The 15,784-nt window shown below is 42.4% G+C and overlaps 1 protein-coding gene across 2 annotated transcripts in view; it reads right to left on the minus strand.

Annotated features, from left to right (window-relative positions):
* LOC124554164 (THAP domain-containing protein 8-like) overlaps positions 1-15,784 on the minus strand; it is a 75,502-nt gene that overhangs the window by 13,362 nt on the left and 46,356 nt on the right. For both annotated transcript variants that reach the window (XM_047128237.1, XM_047128236.1), the window contains one exon: positions 8,732-8,809. In XM_047128237.1, the coding sequence (XP_046984193.1) occupies positions 8,732-8,809 (78 nt within the window). The remainder of the gene's footprint in view (positions 1-8,731; positions 8,810-15,784) is intronic.

Genomic DNA, 15,784 nt, shown 5'->3' on the forward strand with positions numbered 1-15,784 from the left:
AAGCAAGCCTGCTGCTACATTCTCCATCTACGTACCTGCTATACAAGCCACCATACAATCCGTCGCGGAGCATACCTTGTACCGCTGCAAGTTGCTGCCTTTGCTGTTCCACTCACAAATGGAGTGAGGGAGAAATGACTTTCTGTATGAACACCGATTCCTCTTATCACGGCTTTACAGTCCCAACACACGGTGTACGTTAGTGGCATTAGTATCATTCGGCAGTGTGTCGCGGATGCCGGTTGTGTAAACTTAATGGACAGTGATTTGAAAACGATTACCTTCTTCCCTCACGGGACTCCCATTTCAGTTCACAGAACATTTCCGAAATGCCCGTGTGTCGACAGGATCTACACAGCAGCTAGAGTGCGAGCGGTGTCCTCTAATTTGAACTAGTGCGGAGCCTAAACTCACTTGCGAACAGATCCTACAAGAGTTCCCTACGCTGTCTCCTGTATAGTTGAGGTAAACTTCCCATAATTCTCCCAATAAATCAAGGTCAACCACTTGTTTGCCCTAATACCAGACCTTACATGCCTGTTCCATTTCATGGCGCTTTGCAACATTACGCCTAGATTTTTAATCGATGTGACCTTGTCGAACAATACATCAGTAACACTGTATTTGAACATTACAGGATTGTTTTGTCCAAGTTATCCCATATCCCTCTCCTCAACACTGTGTCTTCATTGCAGACTGCTGCTCACCCTATCCGTTGGACAATTTGTGTGTGTATGGAGAACAAGATTAGTCCAAAAGGTTGGCTTATTGATAAAGTGACATAATTACACTTATTACAGGTTTGAGTGTGTGGTCTCCCAAATTAGAATTTCTGTGGTCGCCGGACGAAACATCAGACTTCGGTATTAAGTATAGGTCGCCAGTCTGAAAGGACACATACTACAATTCGAGACCACTGTTAAATGTTAGTTAAGCACGATAATGCTACATCAGTGATCTTGTCTGATTGCTGTGAAATATTAATATATAAATACAAACTTGTCATAACAGAAGCAAGTAGTCGCGTTACTGTCATTTTAAATAAAACACGTCGTTGGTGACTTACGGCATCATTTAAAAAAATGTACGCCATCTGCTAGATTGCGGTAATACCTTCCTTTCCAAACTTTAACAGATGAAAAATAATTATTGATGTTTTTATCTTTTTTCTTTTGTTTTAGAAACAAAAATTACCTGAGATACTATACCCTACACGTCTCATATATATAAATTAATTTTTGCCACTACTATGTATATTTATTCCATACAGATTTTTTAATGATCTATTAGTCCTTTCAGACTTCACAGTGGATGCCATCAAGTTGTCTTTGTCTCCAATGCGCACACGCCATCCACGACAATTTACATCACTTGCATGTCAGAACCTACACCAAATGACAAGCCTCTGTAACTCTGTAATGGGGCATTGTGTCAAATGCTTTCTGTACCACTAAAAAGTTTAAAAGAAAAAGAGAAAAAGAAGAGAGAGAGAGAGAGAGAGAGAGAGAGAGAGAGAGAGAGAGAGAGAGAGAGAGAGAGAGAGAGAGAGAATATTAAGTTGGTGGTTTTAATGTTTTAATGATGATGGTGTTCGACATAGCATCCTCACTCGGGGGAAAAAACACAGAATATTCACATAATTGTCTGAAACTTGTCCCTTTTTGCCATGTTGTTCAACTTGTCCATCACATTGGCACCAATGTCAGTAATGTTGTCAAAACACTGATGCTTTGTGGGAATTTCTGCACTTTGTCATTTTGTGGTAAGTTCATATTGGTAACACCAAGTCTCGTATGCAGAAAAGAAATGCCTGCATTTTGCATTTCAATGAAGTTGTGGCAATCATCTATGTGTCGTCATTATTATTTAGAAGTCAAGCTTACTGGGGCAACGGCCTTGCCGCAGTGGATACACCGGTTCGCGTCAGATCACCGAAGTTAAGCGCTGTCGGGCGTGACCGGCACTCGGATGGGTGACCATCAGTGCCGCCATGCACTGTTGTGATTTTTCGGGGTGCACTCAGCCTCGTGATGCCAATTGAGGAGCTACTCGACCGACTAGTAGTGGCTCCGGTCACAGAAAACCACCGTAACGACCGGGAGGGCGGTATGCTGGCCACACACCCCTCCTCTCCGCATCCTCAGCTGAGGATGACACGGCGGTCGGATGTTCCCGATGTGCCACTTGTGGCCTGACAACGGAGTGCTAAGCTTACTGGACAAACTCAGCACACACTTTTCCATTCACGTCTCCAACACTCGATTTAGAGATGTTTGGGACGCCACAATGTTGACACACTATTGCTGCACATCCATTACTTACTACTGCTTGCTCACAACTGACTGGTCGAATGCTCTTACCGAGCAAGGTGGCACAGTGGTTAGCGCACTAGATTCACATTCGGAAGGGCGACAGTTCAAACCAGCGTCGGGCCATCCTGAGTTAGGTTTTCTGTGATTTTCCTTAATTGCTCCAGGCAAATGCCGGGATGGTTCCTTTGAAAGGGCACAACCGCTTTCCTTCTCCATCCTCGACACAATCCGAGCTTGTGCTGCACCTCTAATGACGACGGGACATTAAACACTCACCTCATCCTCGAATGCTTGTCTGTTGTTAACATATGCCACTGTATTTATACTGCACTTTTGTCGTTTGTATACAAGCAACAAAATAAGTCTTGGAAGTTTTCGGATGGACAGTGTAGGAATGTGGACTCTGCCTGTTGCCCTTCATCCACGGTTTCAGAATGTTCAGAGGGGGAGGGGGGGGGGGGCAAGCTGAATTTTGCATGAGGGATACTTTCTAAATTAGTGTTCTTTCTAAACCAGTGTTGCTTTTTTGGACAAAAACTTTTATGTCCTGAATAAATTTATTATATTTGAACTTAGAAAATGCTCCAGAATTCCGCATTAAGGACACTAGTCTAATTTTATGGGCTTGTTCTTTCACCTTATGTGTATACAGAAGTCACTGGCACTTTTTTCCAGTCTCTCTGTTAAACCTCGTATAGATGTGGCAGCTTACTTGTTTTCAACTCTAAGTTGATTTTAAGTGTCAGGTGTGCCAGTTTCCACGTGGGGGTTAGTGCAGTGGTCGAACATTGATCTGTATTTACGATCCTCTTGTGTGAAAGGTTTCATAAACACAAAATTTAAAAGTTCAGCTTTCCTTTTGCTGTCTTAAATTGCCACACCAGGTAGGTCTATGAGTGACCAAGTAGAAGCCTTTGACCTGCTTAGCAATTTTACATGGATTAGAATTTTCTAATCTCAGCAAGATCTTAAGCAAACATGTGACAGTGGAAGTTGTGTGTTTCAAGCACTGATCTTTTTGTAGATGAACAAATTTCTGCTAACTTTTTAGGCATGTTTGACTTTCCTGCATTCTTCTTTGGATCTAAGAGTGCAACATCTCTGTTTACTTACTGTTTTCTGAATCTTGTTATTAAACCACAGTCGATCTTTACCAGCCTTAATCCATTTAGTGCAAAATTTACAACCATTTAAACTGCCCATAATTCCTCTTCGTGCACCATGTCGTCACTAAATAAGTAAAGTAAACACGAGCACCACAGGACAAGCACGTGTTAGCACTGTCGGCAATGAAGGTGGACTGGAATGTACATTTACTGTCTAAGTAGGATGCTAGCAACTGCTTATGTGTAGAGTAAAGTCATTTTGCATGAATGGCTTGGAAACCCCACCAGACTGGAGAGGTTTTCCTTATCTTTCACGCCCGTAGGCACCTTTCCTCTGGGAAGTATGAGCCGTATTTGTAAGTGTCTCTGTCAATAGTAGATGACTATGGAGAGAGAGAGAGAGAGAGAGAGAGAGAGAGAGAGAGTGTTTGTGTGTGTGTGTGTGTGTGTGTGTGTGTGGAGTCGTGTTCATTTTGGAGGTGATGAAAGAAGGCAGAGTGTGAAACCTGTAGCTTAATGTCCCCATTATAAGTATGAATCACCATCAACAGTGTTCCATGCCCTCACTTTGTGAGGCACTGCAGAGAGATTTGGAATTTATCCAGGACATTGGCACAAAGACTGGATATCAGGAACTTTACCCCATGTCCTTCCCTTGCTAGCCAAATACTGGCAGTGAGAATTTCGTTCTCTTCCAGGATTCAAACGGGCTTACCTCAGAGATGCGCACCACGGTACGATCGCTCGTTAGTGACGCTGACGACGGAGGTGGTTTGGAACGTACAGTTACTGTCTCGAGTAGGATGCTAACAACTGCTTACCTGCTATTTTCAGTGTAGAAATTCTCCTAGCCTTCTCGATGGATTTATTAACATTAGTAACCGTCAGGGTACAATTGAGGGATTTCCAATCCCTGTCTCTACACTGACAGTGTCAAGCTAGTTTTTAGCTGTGAAGTCTAAACATATTTCCCTAGAGTGTGGGTTGTCACACTAGCTGTTCAAGACAGTTTCCAGAAAAATCGTTGAGAACTTCTTTGGAAGACTGTCTGTACCACCAGAAATCAATCCACAGACATTCAATCAGTGCCCGGTAGGTTAAAGTTGTCTCCTACTAATAATGCATGGCAAGGGTACTTCCACACTGCTGAGTGATGACGGTCTTTCAACGATTTTACAACTGTGTCAGACGAACTGGCTGGCCGGTGAAAGCATCCAATGATTAATTTGAGTTCACCTAGGCCAGGTAAGCTCGTCCAGATAACTCTTCAGTCAGACTTAGTTCTGATCTCGATAGACGTAACACTTTTGTCTTTCCCCTCCTGTGATGTCTAACCTGTCTTTTTGGTATACATTCCTGGCCTCTTACAATACATCAAAGCCTTCTCCTTTGGTTTTCAACCAGCTCTCAGTTCTGAGTATAATTTCTATCTGACAGTAGTTTTCCTGGAGTGCATTAAATTCATGTGCTTTGTTAGGAATGCTTTGACAGTTTAGTGTAAAAATCAAGACATTCGGACGTGTGTCTGCCTTGTACATGACAAGATCTCACTCTCTACATATTAAACAGTTGAGCATTTATGAGAGGACTTCAGAGTAACACCCAAGCCTAAGAAAAGGCGACGTACACTCCACATGTTCTCTGCTACCTGCGTGTAATGCACCCCTGATCTATCCAGGGGAATCCTACAACTCTCCATCCCACAACCTATGTCCAGAAACTTGCAAATGAGACTCGATGGACCCTCTGGTTGAGACGCTCCACTCAGCTCCAAACCAGGGCATCCCATCAACTCTGTGTACGATACTGCAAATTGTAAACTCTGCGTGTAGTCCACTGACGAGGCCAGCAGCCTTCACAACCTGAGGACAGCTCGAATGTCTAGAGACACCCGACACCGGTGCCGACACGAGCCACAACTCGGAGACGACTGCACCCTGCACCCTCGATCTCAGGTAATTTTTGTTTCTAAAACAAAAGAAAAAAGATAAAAACATCAATAATTATTTTTCTTCTGTTAAAGTTTGGAAAGGAAGGTATTACCACAATCTAGCAGATGGCGTACATTTTTTAAAATGATACCGTAAGTCACCAAAGACGTGTTTTATTTAAAATGACAGTAACGCGACTACTTGCTTCTGTTATGACAAGTTTGTATTTATATATTAATATTTCACAGCAATCAGACAAGATCACTGATGTAGCATTATCGTGCTTAACTAACATTTAACAGTGGTCTCGAATTGTAGTATGTGTCCTTCCAGACCGGCGACCTATACTTAATATCGAAGTCTGATGTCTCGTCCGGCGACCAAAGAAATTCTAATTTGGGAGACCACACACTCAAACCTGTAATAAGTGTAATTATGTCACTTTATCATTAAGCCAACCTCTTGGACTAATCTTGTTCTCTATACACACACAAATTGTCCAATGGATAAGGTGAGCAGCAATCTGCAATGAAGACACAGTGTTTAGGACAGGGATATGGGATACCTCTGACAAAACAATCCTGTAAAGTTCAAATACAGTGTTACTGATGTGCTGTTCGACACGGTCACATCGATTAAAAATCTAGGCGTAATGTTGCAAACCGCCATGAAATGGAACAGGCTTGTAAGGTCTGGTATTAGGGCAAACAAATGGTTGACCTTGATTTATTGGGAGAATTATGGGAAGTTTACCTCAACTATACAGGAGACAGCGTAGGGAACTCTTGTAGGATCTGTTCGCAAGTGAGTTTAGGCTCCGCACTAGTTCAAATTAGAGGACACCGCTCGCACTCTAGCTGCTGTGTAGATCCTGTCGACACACGGGCATTTCGGAAATGTTCTGTGAACTGAAATGGGAGTCCCGTGAGGGAAGAAGGTAATCGTTTTCAAATCACTGTCCATTAAGTTTACACAACCGGCATCCGCGACACACTGCCGAATGATACTACTAATGCCACTAACGTACACCGTGTGTTGGGACTGTAAAGCCGTGATAAGAGGAATCGGTGTTCATACAGAAAGTCATTTCTCCCTCACTCCATTTGTGAGTGGAGCAGCAAAGGCAGCAACTTGCAGCGGTACAAGGTATGCTCCGCGACGGATTATAAGGTGGCTTGTATAACAGGTGCGTAGATGTAGAATCTAACACCACGCTTGCATTTTTTTTTTTTTTCAGCTTTGGATTTTTTTTATCAAATGCTACATATAATGCGATACATCCTTATTGTTTTGATTTTTCTGTTTTCTTCACTGCTGTTGTGGCAGTCTGGTGGCAGAGTTTGCTGAGAGTGCATCATAATCCGTCTACCACAAGAGAACAATGGTTCAGTTGCATCACTGATGTATGCTGATGTGAGCCCAAAGCTTTAACTACCATGCTGCTGCAGACTGCTATTCGACTGATGCTGGACCTATCAAGATGAAACTGTACAAATTTAAAAACCCGTGTACTAAATCTCGCAACTTCAGCCGGCTTACCTTCACACAGTCCGCCCCAGTAGCTGAGTGGTCAGCGTGACGGATTGCCGTCCTCTGGGCCCGGGTTCGATTCCCGGCTGGGTCGGAGATTTTCTCCGCTCAGGGACTGGGTGTTGTGTTGTGTTCATCATCATTTCATCCCCATCCGGCGTGCAGGTCGCCCAATGTGGCGCCGAATGTAATAAGACCTGCGATATGGCGGCCGGACCTGCCCCGCGAGGGGCCTCCCGGCCAATGACGCCAAACGCTCATTTCCATACCTTCACACAGCCTCCAACATGAGTGGAAAAACAAACAACAGGTTACTGTCACATTAAAAAGGCAATAACAGCAAATAAATAAATGAGACACATGCTGAAATACACAATTAACCCAATGTTATGAGTGTTAATTTGTACTGTAGTAGTCATAGGAGTTTTATTTATCACTTTCAAGAAATATTCTGTCATGCTGTGCTTTCGTTCAGTGCGGTCGCCACACGTAAGATGCCGCCATCGCGTTCTCTAGCACTGCGTACCGACACTCCAGTGGCAGCAGTGTGGCACACTTTAAAGTACTCACAGTGGGGACGCCACAAGAGATGCAGCCATCATACCGCTAAAGTAGACGGAGCTAATCAGGATGGAGCCCCAGCTGATTACATCGTGCCGGCGGGGAGTCGTCTGTTGGGGCTTCTGGAGTACGGAGCTGGTCTCACCTCAGTCCTAATGTTGCTGCGGTGATAGTGTTTACTAGAGATGAACTTTGGCTACGAAGCTGGACACGAGTGATTATGCCGAGTTATGTTTTACCTCGTTTTTCACAATAAATCTTGTAAGTCGTAAGTAATTCCAACTTTCCATTTGGTAGTTTGTACCTGGTACACAACAGTTACACAGTTACCAATTGCTTTGTTTCCGGGCACAAGTCTGCAGCATTGGTACACATACAGATCTTCACGCCACAGTAATGTACCGAGCCGCTAGAGGAGCCGAAACTGAATTGTGCAGCCCACCGGTAAAGTTCGGTACTATGTGGCGATTCATTTTCGACAGTAGTAGAAGGACAATGAGTGTGGCTGCTTTAGCTGTCTGGTAGGACGCAGCACGCATACGTACGAGAAGTTACAGTTTGGTGGAAGGAAGACTGATCCAATAGCCTGTGTTTCACAAATCACTCACCGCATTCCTATTTCCACATCACGCACAAAAGCTCTCGACATAACTGACGAGGACTGCAGAATTCCGAGACCGATTGTTCTGCAAGTTAACTAACTCAGATAAAAAGCAGCTGTGCTTCATTAGAAAAAAGAGGTTTTGAGGATCAACCTCTCCACAGAGCACAGAACCCCACTAGCCAGCCGCAGTGCCGACATCGTCCGACAGAGTACACGAGTCGGCCAGCCGACCCACTATCGTTACTCTGTAACACTTCAGTTTGAACTGGTACCCGGCTCCATCAGCAACGATTTTTTCAAACTCCTTTCCGAGCCCATTACTGCCTCGTCCGATTCGACCAAAACCGGTACGTCGTCATTCGAGTCTGGACAACAGGGCAGGGTACGTGCACAAATGGAGGATCGGCTACGCGGCTGCTCTCCACAATGGGCTGGACACGGTACTTCTTTTACTTGTTTAACACCTCGTATACAGTGTACCGTGTGCACGCGTCAGGAATTACAGTCTGGAAGAAGAAAAAACTGTGCACTGTAGTACTGGCACTTACCTAACATTCCTGAAGATAGCAATATGTATAGAGGAGGGGAAAGTAAAAATATTGGACACTATTACTTTCACACTGGACTTTATATACTGTGTTTGTACTTTTCACACGACCACTTCTGTCCCTTTCAGCAGAGCCTTACCTGTGTTCTGTGCTCCTCCCAGGAGTTCCCTTCGTATTCAGGCTCCTGTTCCACCTTCACATTTATCCTCCCACACACCTGCAAAAAATAACATACATGCATCGTCAAATGAGAGAAGTGATTCTACAACTTAATGTAATTATTAAATGGTAAAATATTTATGAAATGCTGAAAAACAAAAAGATTTAATTGTGAGGGCCTGATGATGTCTCTGAATGAAAAAAAAGCAACACAGAATAGGCATACAGTACAGTGGAGCAGAAATGAATGGTATGGATAATGAATTAACTGGCACAATGAAAAATAATCGAGAGAAGAGTAAATAGGAATCTCACACCCAAGGGTTCATACCAACTTAGGTATGTATAGACAGCTCATCCATACCAGAAATTGAGAATTTTAACAGATTTTGCCTGTTGCTGCTACTGATACTGGCACGGTGTCAAAATATGACATAAATAGCTATATATTTTTACTGCAGTGACTCTGAAGCTTCAATGTTTTACATCGCAAAGGGACAGTAACCTTAGTATGTGATATGAATTTCAACATGGTATTTTACCTGTTCCTGAGAAAGAAAGGTTCTTTACTGTCAGATGGAAAGACAGACAGACAGTAAAATGATCCTATACGGGTTCCGTTATTATCAGCTGATGTACGGAGCCCTAAAAAGTGTCGAGAAAAGTGAGGAGGGAATATGTAAAAAACTGAGAAGCCCTACAAACTAAAAAGAAACTTAACGATCTACCTTATTAACCACTTCTCCAAACTGTCATTGTCACGTTAAAGGATTGAAATTCCTACGGGTTCTGTGACAAGGTGCAATGTTTAGACCGCTATACTTATGGCACATAGACAGAGGTTGTTCTCTGATAAATTTGGATCTATTTACATAAGTATTACACTACCAATAGGAGAGAAAAAGCAACTAGCTCCTACAACTGAGGACACAGCACCTTCCTTCAGAGTAGCAGCCTGTTCATTATACTTGACTGAACACAAATGGTTAATAACTGCATCACTTTGTATATCTTGATTCACATCTCTGGATGGCAGGATCTTCGGAAAACAGAGAACTAGTGAAACCTCAGCATGGCATAAGAGATGACATTGCCCTGAACACAATTTTGTCTTTAATGTGCTGCACAATGACATCAAGCCATTTGTGCACCTAATTTGTGAATAGTTTCCTTTATATGACTTTCTTAAACAACTGTATGTGTGTGCGTGTGTGTGTTCTGCACCAGTATCAAATTCTTTGTTATGGTCAATCTATCTTTAGTGAAAATATATTCAGTGATGTTAAATGCAGAAGAGAAGACTACTGCATTTCCCACCATTAAGGATGGCCAATGAAAATAAAATGTCATCTCTCAGAGTTTGCTGCCAGCCATACATAATACTTCAATGACTGAAACAATGTTCTTTGTGCTGCTAGCTGCGGTGTTATGCATACTCAGTGCTCTGATTCCAACAAGACTCACGTAATGTCAGGTATTTACATCTGAGTTCGACGCCCAGAGTCCCCAAACCCTCCGACACTCATTGAACTTTTGGGGCCTGCACTGTACTTTGTGAAACAGACATACTGTCAGCATTTTCCTGATCTGGTGAATGTTATGGCCAGAAAGATCTAAAAAAAATTGAGTGCCAAGTCCCAAGCCTGTCCCAATTAACTTTTCCAACATCTTCATTTTGATTGATTGCTCCCCCCACAAAAATTGGCATGTTGTTGTTGTGGTCTTCAGTCCTGAGACTCATTTGATGCAGCTCTCCATTCTACTCTATCCTGTGCAAGCCTCTTCATCTCCCAGTACTTACTGCAACCTACATCCTTCTGAATCTGCTAAGTGTATTCATCTCTTGGTCTCCCTCTACGATTTTTACCCTCCACGCTGCCCTCCGATACTATATTGGTGATCCCTTGATGCCTCAGAACATGTCCTAACAACCGATCCCTTCTTCTAGCCAAGTTGTGCCACAAACTCCTCTTCTCCCCAATTCTATTCAATACCTCCTCATTATTATGTGATCTACCCATCTAATCTTCAGCATTCTTCTGTAGCACCACATTTCGAAAGCTTCTATTCTCTTCTTGTCTAAACTATTTATCGTCCATGTTTCACTTCCATACATGGCTACACTCCATACAAATACTTTCAGAAACGACTTCCTGACACATAAATCAATACTCGATGTTAACAAATTTCTCTTCTTCATAAACGCTTTCCTTGCCATTGCCAGTCTACATTTTATATCTTCTGTACTTCGACCATCATAAGTTATTTTGCTCCCCAAATAGCAAAACTCCTTCACTACATTGAGTGTCTTATTTCCTAATCTAATTCCCTCAGCATCACCCGACTTAATTCGACTACATTCCATTATCCTCGTTTTGCTTTTGTTGATGTTCATCTTCAAGACACTGTCCATTACGTTCGACTGCTCTTCCAAGTCCTTTGCTGTCTCTGACAGAATTACAATGTCATCAGCGAACATCAACGACTTTATTTCTTCTCCATGGATTTTAATGCCTACTCCGAACTTTTCTTCTGTTTCCTTTACTGCTTGCTCAATATACAGATTGAATAACATCGGGGAGAGACTACAACCCTGTCTTACTCCCTTCCCAACCACAGCTTCCCTTTCATGTCCCTCGAATCTTATAACTGCCATCTGGTTTCTGTACAAATTGTAAATAGCTTTTCGCTCCCTGTATTTTAGCCCTGCCACCTTCAGAATTTGAAAAATAGTATTCCAGTCAACATTGTCGAAAGCTTTCTCTAAGTCTACAAATGCTAGAAACGTAGGTTTGCCTTTCCTTAATCTTTCTTCTAAAATAAGTTGTAGGGTCACTATTGCCTCACGTGTTCCAACATTTCTACGGAACCCAAACTGATCTTCCCCGAGGTCGGCTTCTACCAGTTTTTCTATTCGTCTGTAAAGAATTCGCATTAGTATTTTGCAGCTGTGACTTATTAAACTCATAGTTTGGTAATTTTCACATCTGTCAACACCTGCTTTCTTTGGTATTGGAATTATTATATTCTTCTTGGATTCTGAGGGTATTTCGCCTGTCTCATACATCTTGCTCATCAGATGGTAGAGTTTTGTCAGGAATGGCTCTCCCAAGGCCGTCAGTAGTTCTGATGGAATGTTGTCTACTCCCGGGGCCTTGTTTCGACTCAGGTCTTTCAGTGCTCTGTCAAGACTCTTCACGCAGTATCATATCTCCCATTTCATTTTTATCTACATCCTCTTCCATTTCCATTATATTGTCCTCAAGTACATCGCCCTTGTATAGACCCTCTATATACTCCTTCCACCTTTCTGCTTTCCCCTCTTTGCTTAGAACTGGCTTTCCATCTGAGCTCTTGATATTAATGCAAGTGGTTCTCTTTTCTCTAAAGGTCTCTTTAATTTTCCTGTAGGCTGTATCTATCTTACCCCTTGTGAGATAAGCCTCTAAATCCTTACATTTGTCCTCTAGCCATCCCTGCTTAGCCATTTTGCACTTCCTGTCGATATAATTTTTGAGACTTTCTATTCCTTTTTGACTGCTTCATTTACTGCATTTTTGTATTTTCTCCTTTCATCAATTAAATTCAGTATCTCTTCTGTTACCCAAGGATTTCTACTAGCCCTCGTCTTTTTACCTACTTGATCGTCTGCTGCCTTCACTATTTCATCCCTCAAAGCTACCCATTCTTCTTCTACTGTATTTCTTTCCCCCATTCTTGTCAATTGTTCCCTTATGCTCTCCCTGAAACTCTGTACAACCTCTGGTTCTTTCAGTTTATCCAGGTCCCATCTCCTCAAATTCCCACCTTTTTGCAATTTCTTCAGTTTTAATCTACAGTTCATAACCAATAGATTGTGGTCAGAGTCCACATCTGCTCCTGGAAATGTCTTACAATTGAAACCTGGTTCCTAAATCTCTGTCTTACCATTATATAATCTATCTGAAATCTTGTAGTATCTCCAGGGTTCTTCCATGTATACATCCTTCTTTCATGATTCTTGAACCAAGTGTTAGCTATGATTAAGTTATGCTCTGTGCAAAATTCTACAAGGCGGCTTCCTCTTTCATTTCTTCCCCCCAATCCATATTCACCTACTATGTTTCCTTCACTCCCTTTTCCTACTGACGAATTCCAGTCACCCATGACTATTAAATTTTCGTCTCCCTTCACTACCTGAATAATTTCTTTTATCTCGTCATACATTTCATCAATTTCTTCATCATCTGCAGAGCTAGTTGGCATATAAACTTGTACTACTGTAGTGGGCATGGGCTTCGTGTCTATCTTGGCCACAATAATGCGTTCACTATGCTGTTTGTAGTAGCTAACACGCACTCCTATTTTTTTATTCATTATTAAACCTATTCCTGCATTACCCCTATTTGATTTTGTATTTATAACCCTGTAATCACCTGACCAAAAGTCTTGTTCCTCCTGCCACCGAACTTCACTAATTCCCACTATATCTAACTTTAACCTATTCATTTCTCTTTTTATTTTCTAACCTGCCTGCCCGATTAAGGGATCTGACATTCCACGCTCCGATCCGTACAACGCCAGTTTTCTTTCTCCTGATAACGACGTCCTCCTGAGTAGTCCCCACCCGGAGGTCCGAATGGGGGACTATTTTACCTCCGGAATATTTTACCCAAGAGGACGCCATAATCAATTAATCATACAGTAAAGCCGCATGCCCTCGGGCCGTTCGCAGTACCAGCACAGCAAGACCGTCTTGGTTAGTGTTACAAGGCCAGATCAGTCAATCATCCAGACTGTTGCCCCTGCAACTACTGAAAAGGCTGCTGCCCCTCTTCAGGAACCACACGTTTGTCTGGCCTCTCAACAGATACCCCTCCGTTGTGGTTGCACCTACGGTACGGCCATCTGTATCGTTAAGGCACGCAAGCCTCCCCACCAATGGCAAGGTCCATGGTTCACGGGGGGAAGACAACTGGCATACGCACCACAATATCTTATTTCATTTCGCAATTATATGTGAGACAGTGCTCGGCGGCAGCCTGATTTGCTCAGTCACTTTAGTCGAGTGTATTACTAATATTCTTTGCACCACTTATTGATATTTAGCCTTTCATCTCCTAGCTGAATAGTGACCTGTGACTCACAAACCAAAGACCAACACATTTTTGCCACGAGATGTTTTGCCAAGGTGCTGGCACTAGCATTTGGGTCATTCCATGCCAAGTGGTCTAAACCTTCCCACCATCATGTCTCCAATTTTCTTCAAATTTTATCTGTAGCACTAGTCAAGTGCTAAATTAAGTTTCTCAAGATTTCAAGCCTCTAGCTGCAATACTTGCTGATCTACACCCCCTTGTCTGAAGGGTAGTAAGTTCGCATGCGCGCGACATCAGACAAAATGCCATTTTTGGGGTCTCATAAAATTGAAACCAATTCATAAGAATGGTTAGTAAGATGAGACCCTGTACAGTTTTTTGTGCTGATTCAAACGAAATTAATTATAAGATTACTGATGCAAAATCCGGTCAAACAAGTCGACTCAAAGTGTACCCCTAATTCTGTCGTGACTTAATGCGACAAATTTTGACCAATATTCAGACTGCAATAATTTCCTTGCAGATAAAGATATGGACTTGAACTTTTTACCAAGTCTTATCTTTGTGCTGGACATAATACAGCTGGATTTCCAACTACCCAGGCTTTATAGTCGCCTTGCAAAATCTCTTCAAATTTGGCAGTGTCAGCGCAAATGGCTTTATTTACCAAAGTTCAAAGCCCATTACTACAAAATAGTCAGCCTGGATTTAATTGTGAATAGTATCATCTGAAAGAGAAACTCTTGCTCTACGAGATGGATATATTTTTCTTTTGCAACGCTTCCATTAAGTGCTTATTTACTCAGGTCAAAGTACCTTATATTTTGTGTGCGCAGTGCCCTGCGTTGGTCCATGATGGCTGAGCCATTACTGGTTATCACAATAAAACCAGCATCCCCATCGCCATAGGGGCCACGCCCGATAGCCATGCAGTAACAGCCACGGGTGGGTATCTTTACTGCAGGTTCCCAAGCCTGATTACAGGGTGTCTTTACCACAGGATCCCAAGCCTGATTGTGGGTTTCTTTATGCAGGTTCCCAAGCCTGTCTTCCTCAGTTACTTCATCATTCTGGAAGCATCGTTGATTTGCAAGAGAATGCTTTCAGGAAAACTGTATTGCCGACCAGATGATGTCACTGATGGAGCTGGAATAACACCAATGATAAGTTGTTCTGGAATCCAGCAAGTATCACGTCTTAAGGGCCAATAAAATGAACTTGCAGGACCATGAGGATGCATAAAGCTTATGAAAGCATCTTTCTGTTCGACTGAGATTTCAACGATGTTTCCAATCCACCATTTCTTTTCATAAATGCAAGCAACATACTGCCCAGGCTGAAGATCCATGACTTGAACTACTACTTCAGCAGCACTAATTTTGGCCAAAAAAGATGTCGCATCATTAGAAACTCTACTGACCTTAATTGTCGTCATATCAATGGGCAAAAAATGGTGGTTTTCTCTTGTGCCAGCTAGAGTGTGCCCTTGCAGGAATCTTTCTTCTTGAGAAGCTTTTTCTTCTTCAACTTCCTCTTTGCTGATGAAAAAGAATTTGATTCCATTGATATTATCATTGCAGAAGTTGAAAAGATCTTTGGGTGTTAGAATCTGGTTTTCATATGGACGTTGCAAACTTGCTCTTGCTGCCAACCGTTTTGTTGTGCCTCCAATGCCATCACAAGGCGACTTTCCATGGCTTGTTCCAAAGAAATTCCATTCTGCTGTTATTTCAAAATCTTCTTTGTGATAGCATAAGTTGAGAAAATTCTTGAAATTCTTATATTGTGCAGCTGAACCATCACTGAAGTAGTGGATGTGGCTTATTTTGGAAAATTGCATCTTCAGGTAATTGATTACTTTTCCAATGTAAACATGGACAGTAATCGTATCGTGTCGAAGGCAGTCACTAATAACACAAAGATTCACACATTGCACCTCTTCGTTTTCACAGTAG

This window comes from Schistocerca americana, chromosome 11 (assembly GCF_021461395.2).
Source record: "Schistocerca americana isolate TAMUIC-IGC-003095 chromosome 11, iqSchAmer2.1, whole genome shotgun sequence".
Classification (NCBI taxonomy): Eukaryota; Metazoa; Arthropoda; class Insecta; order Orthoptera; family Acrididae; genus Schistocerca; species Schistocerca americana.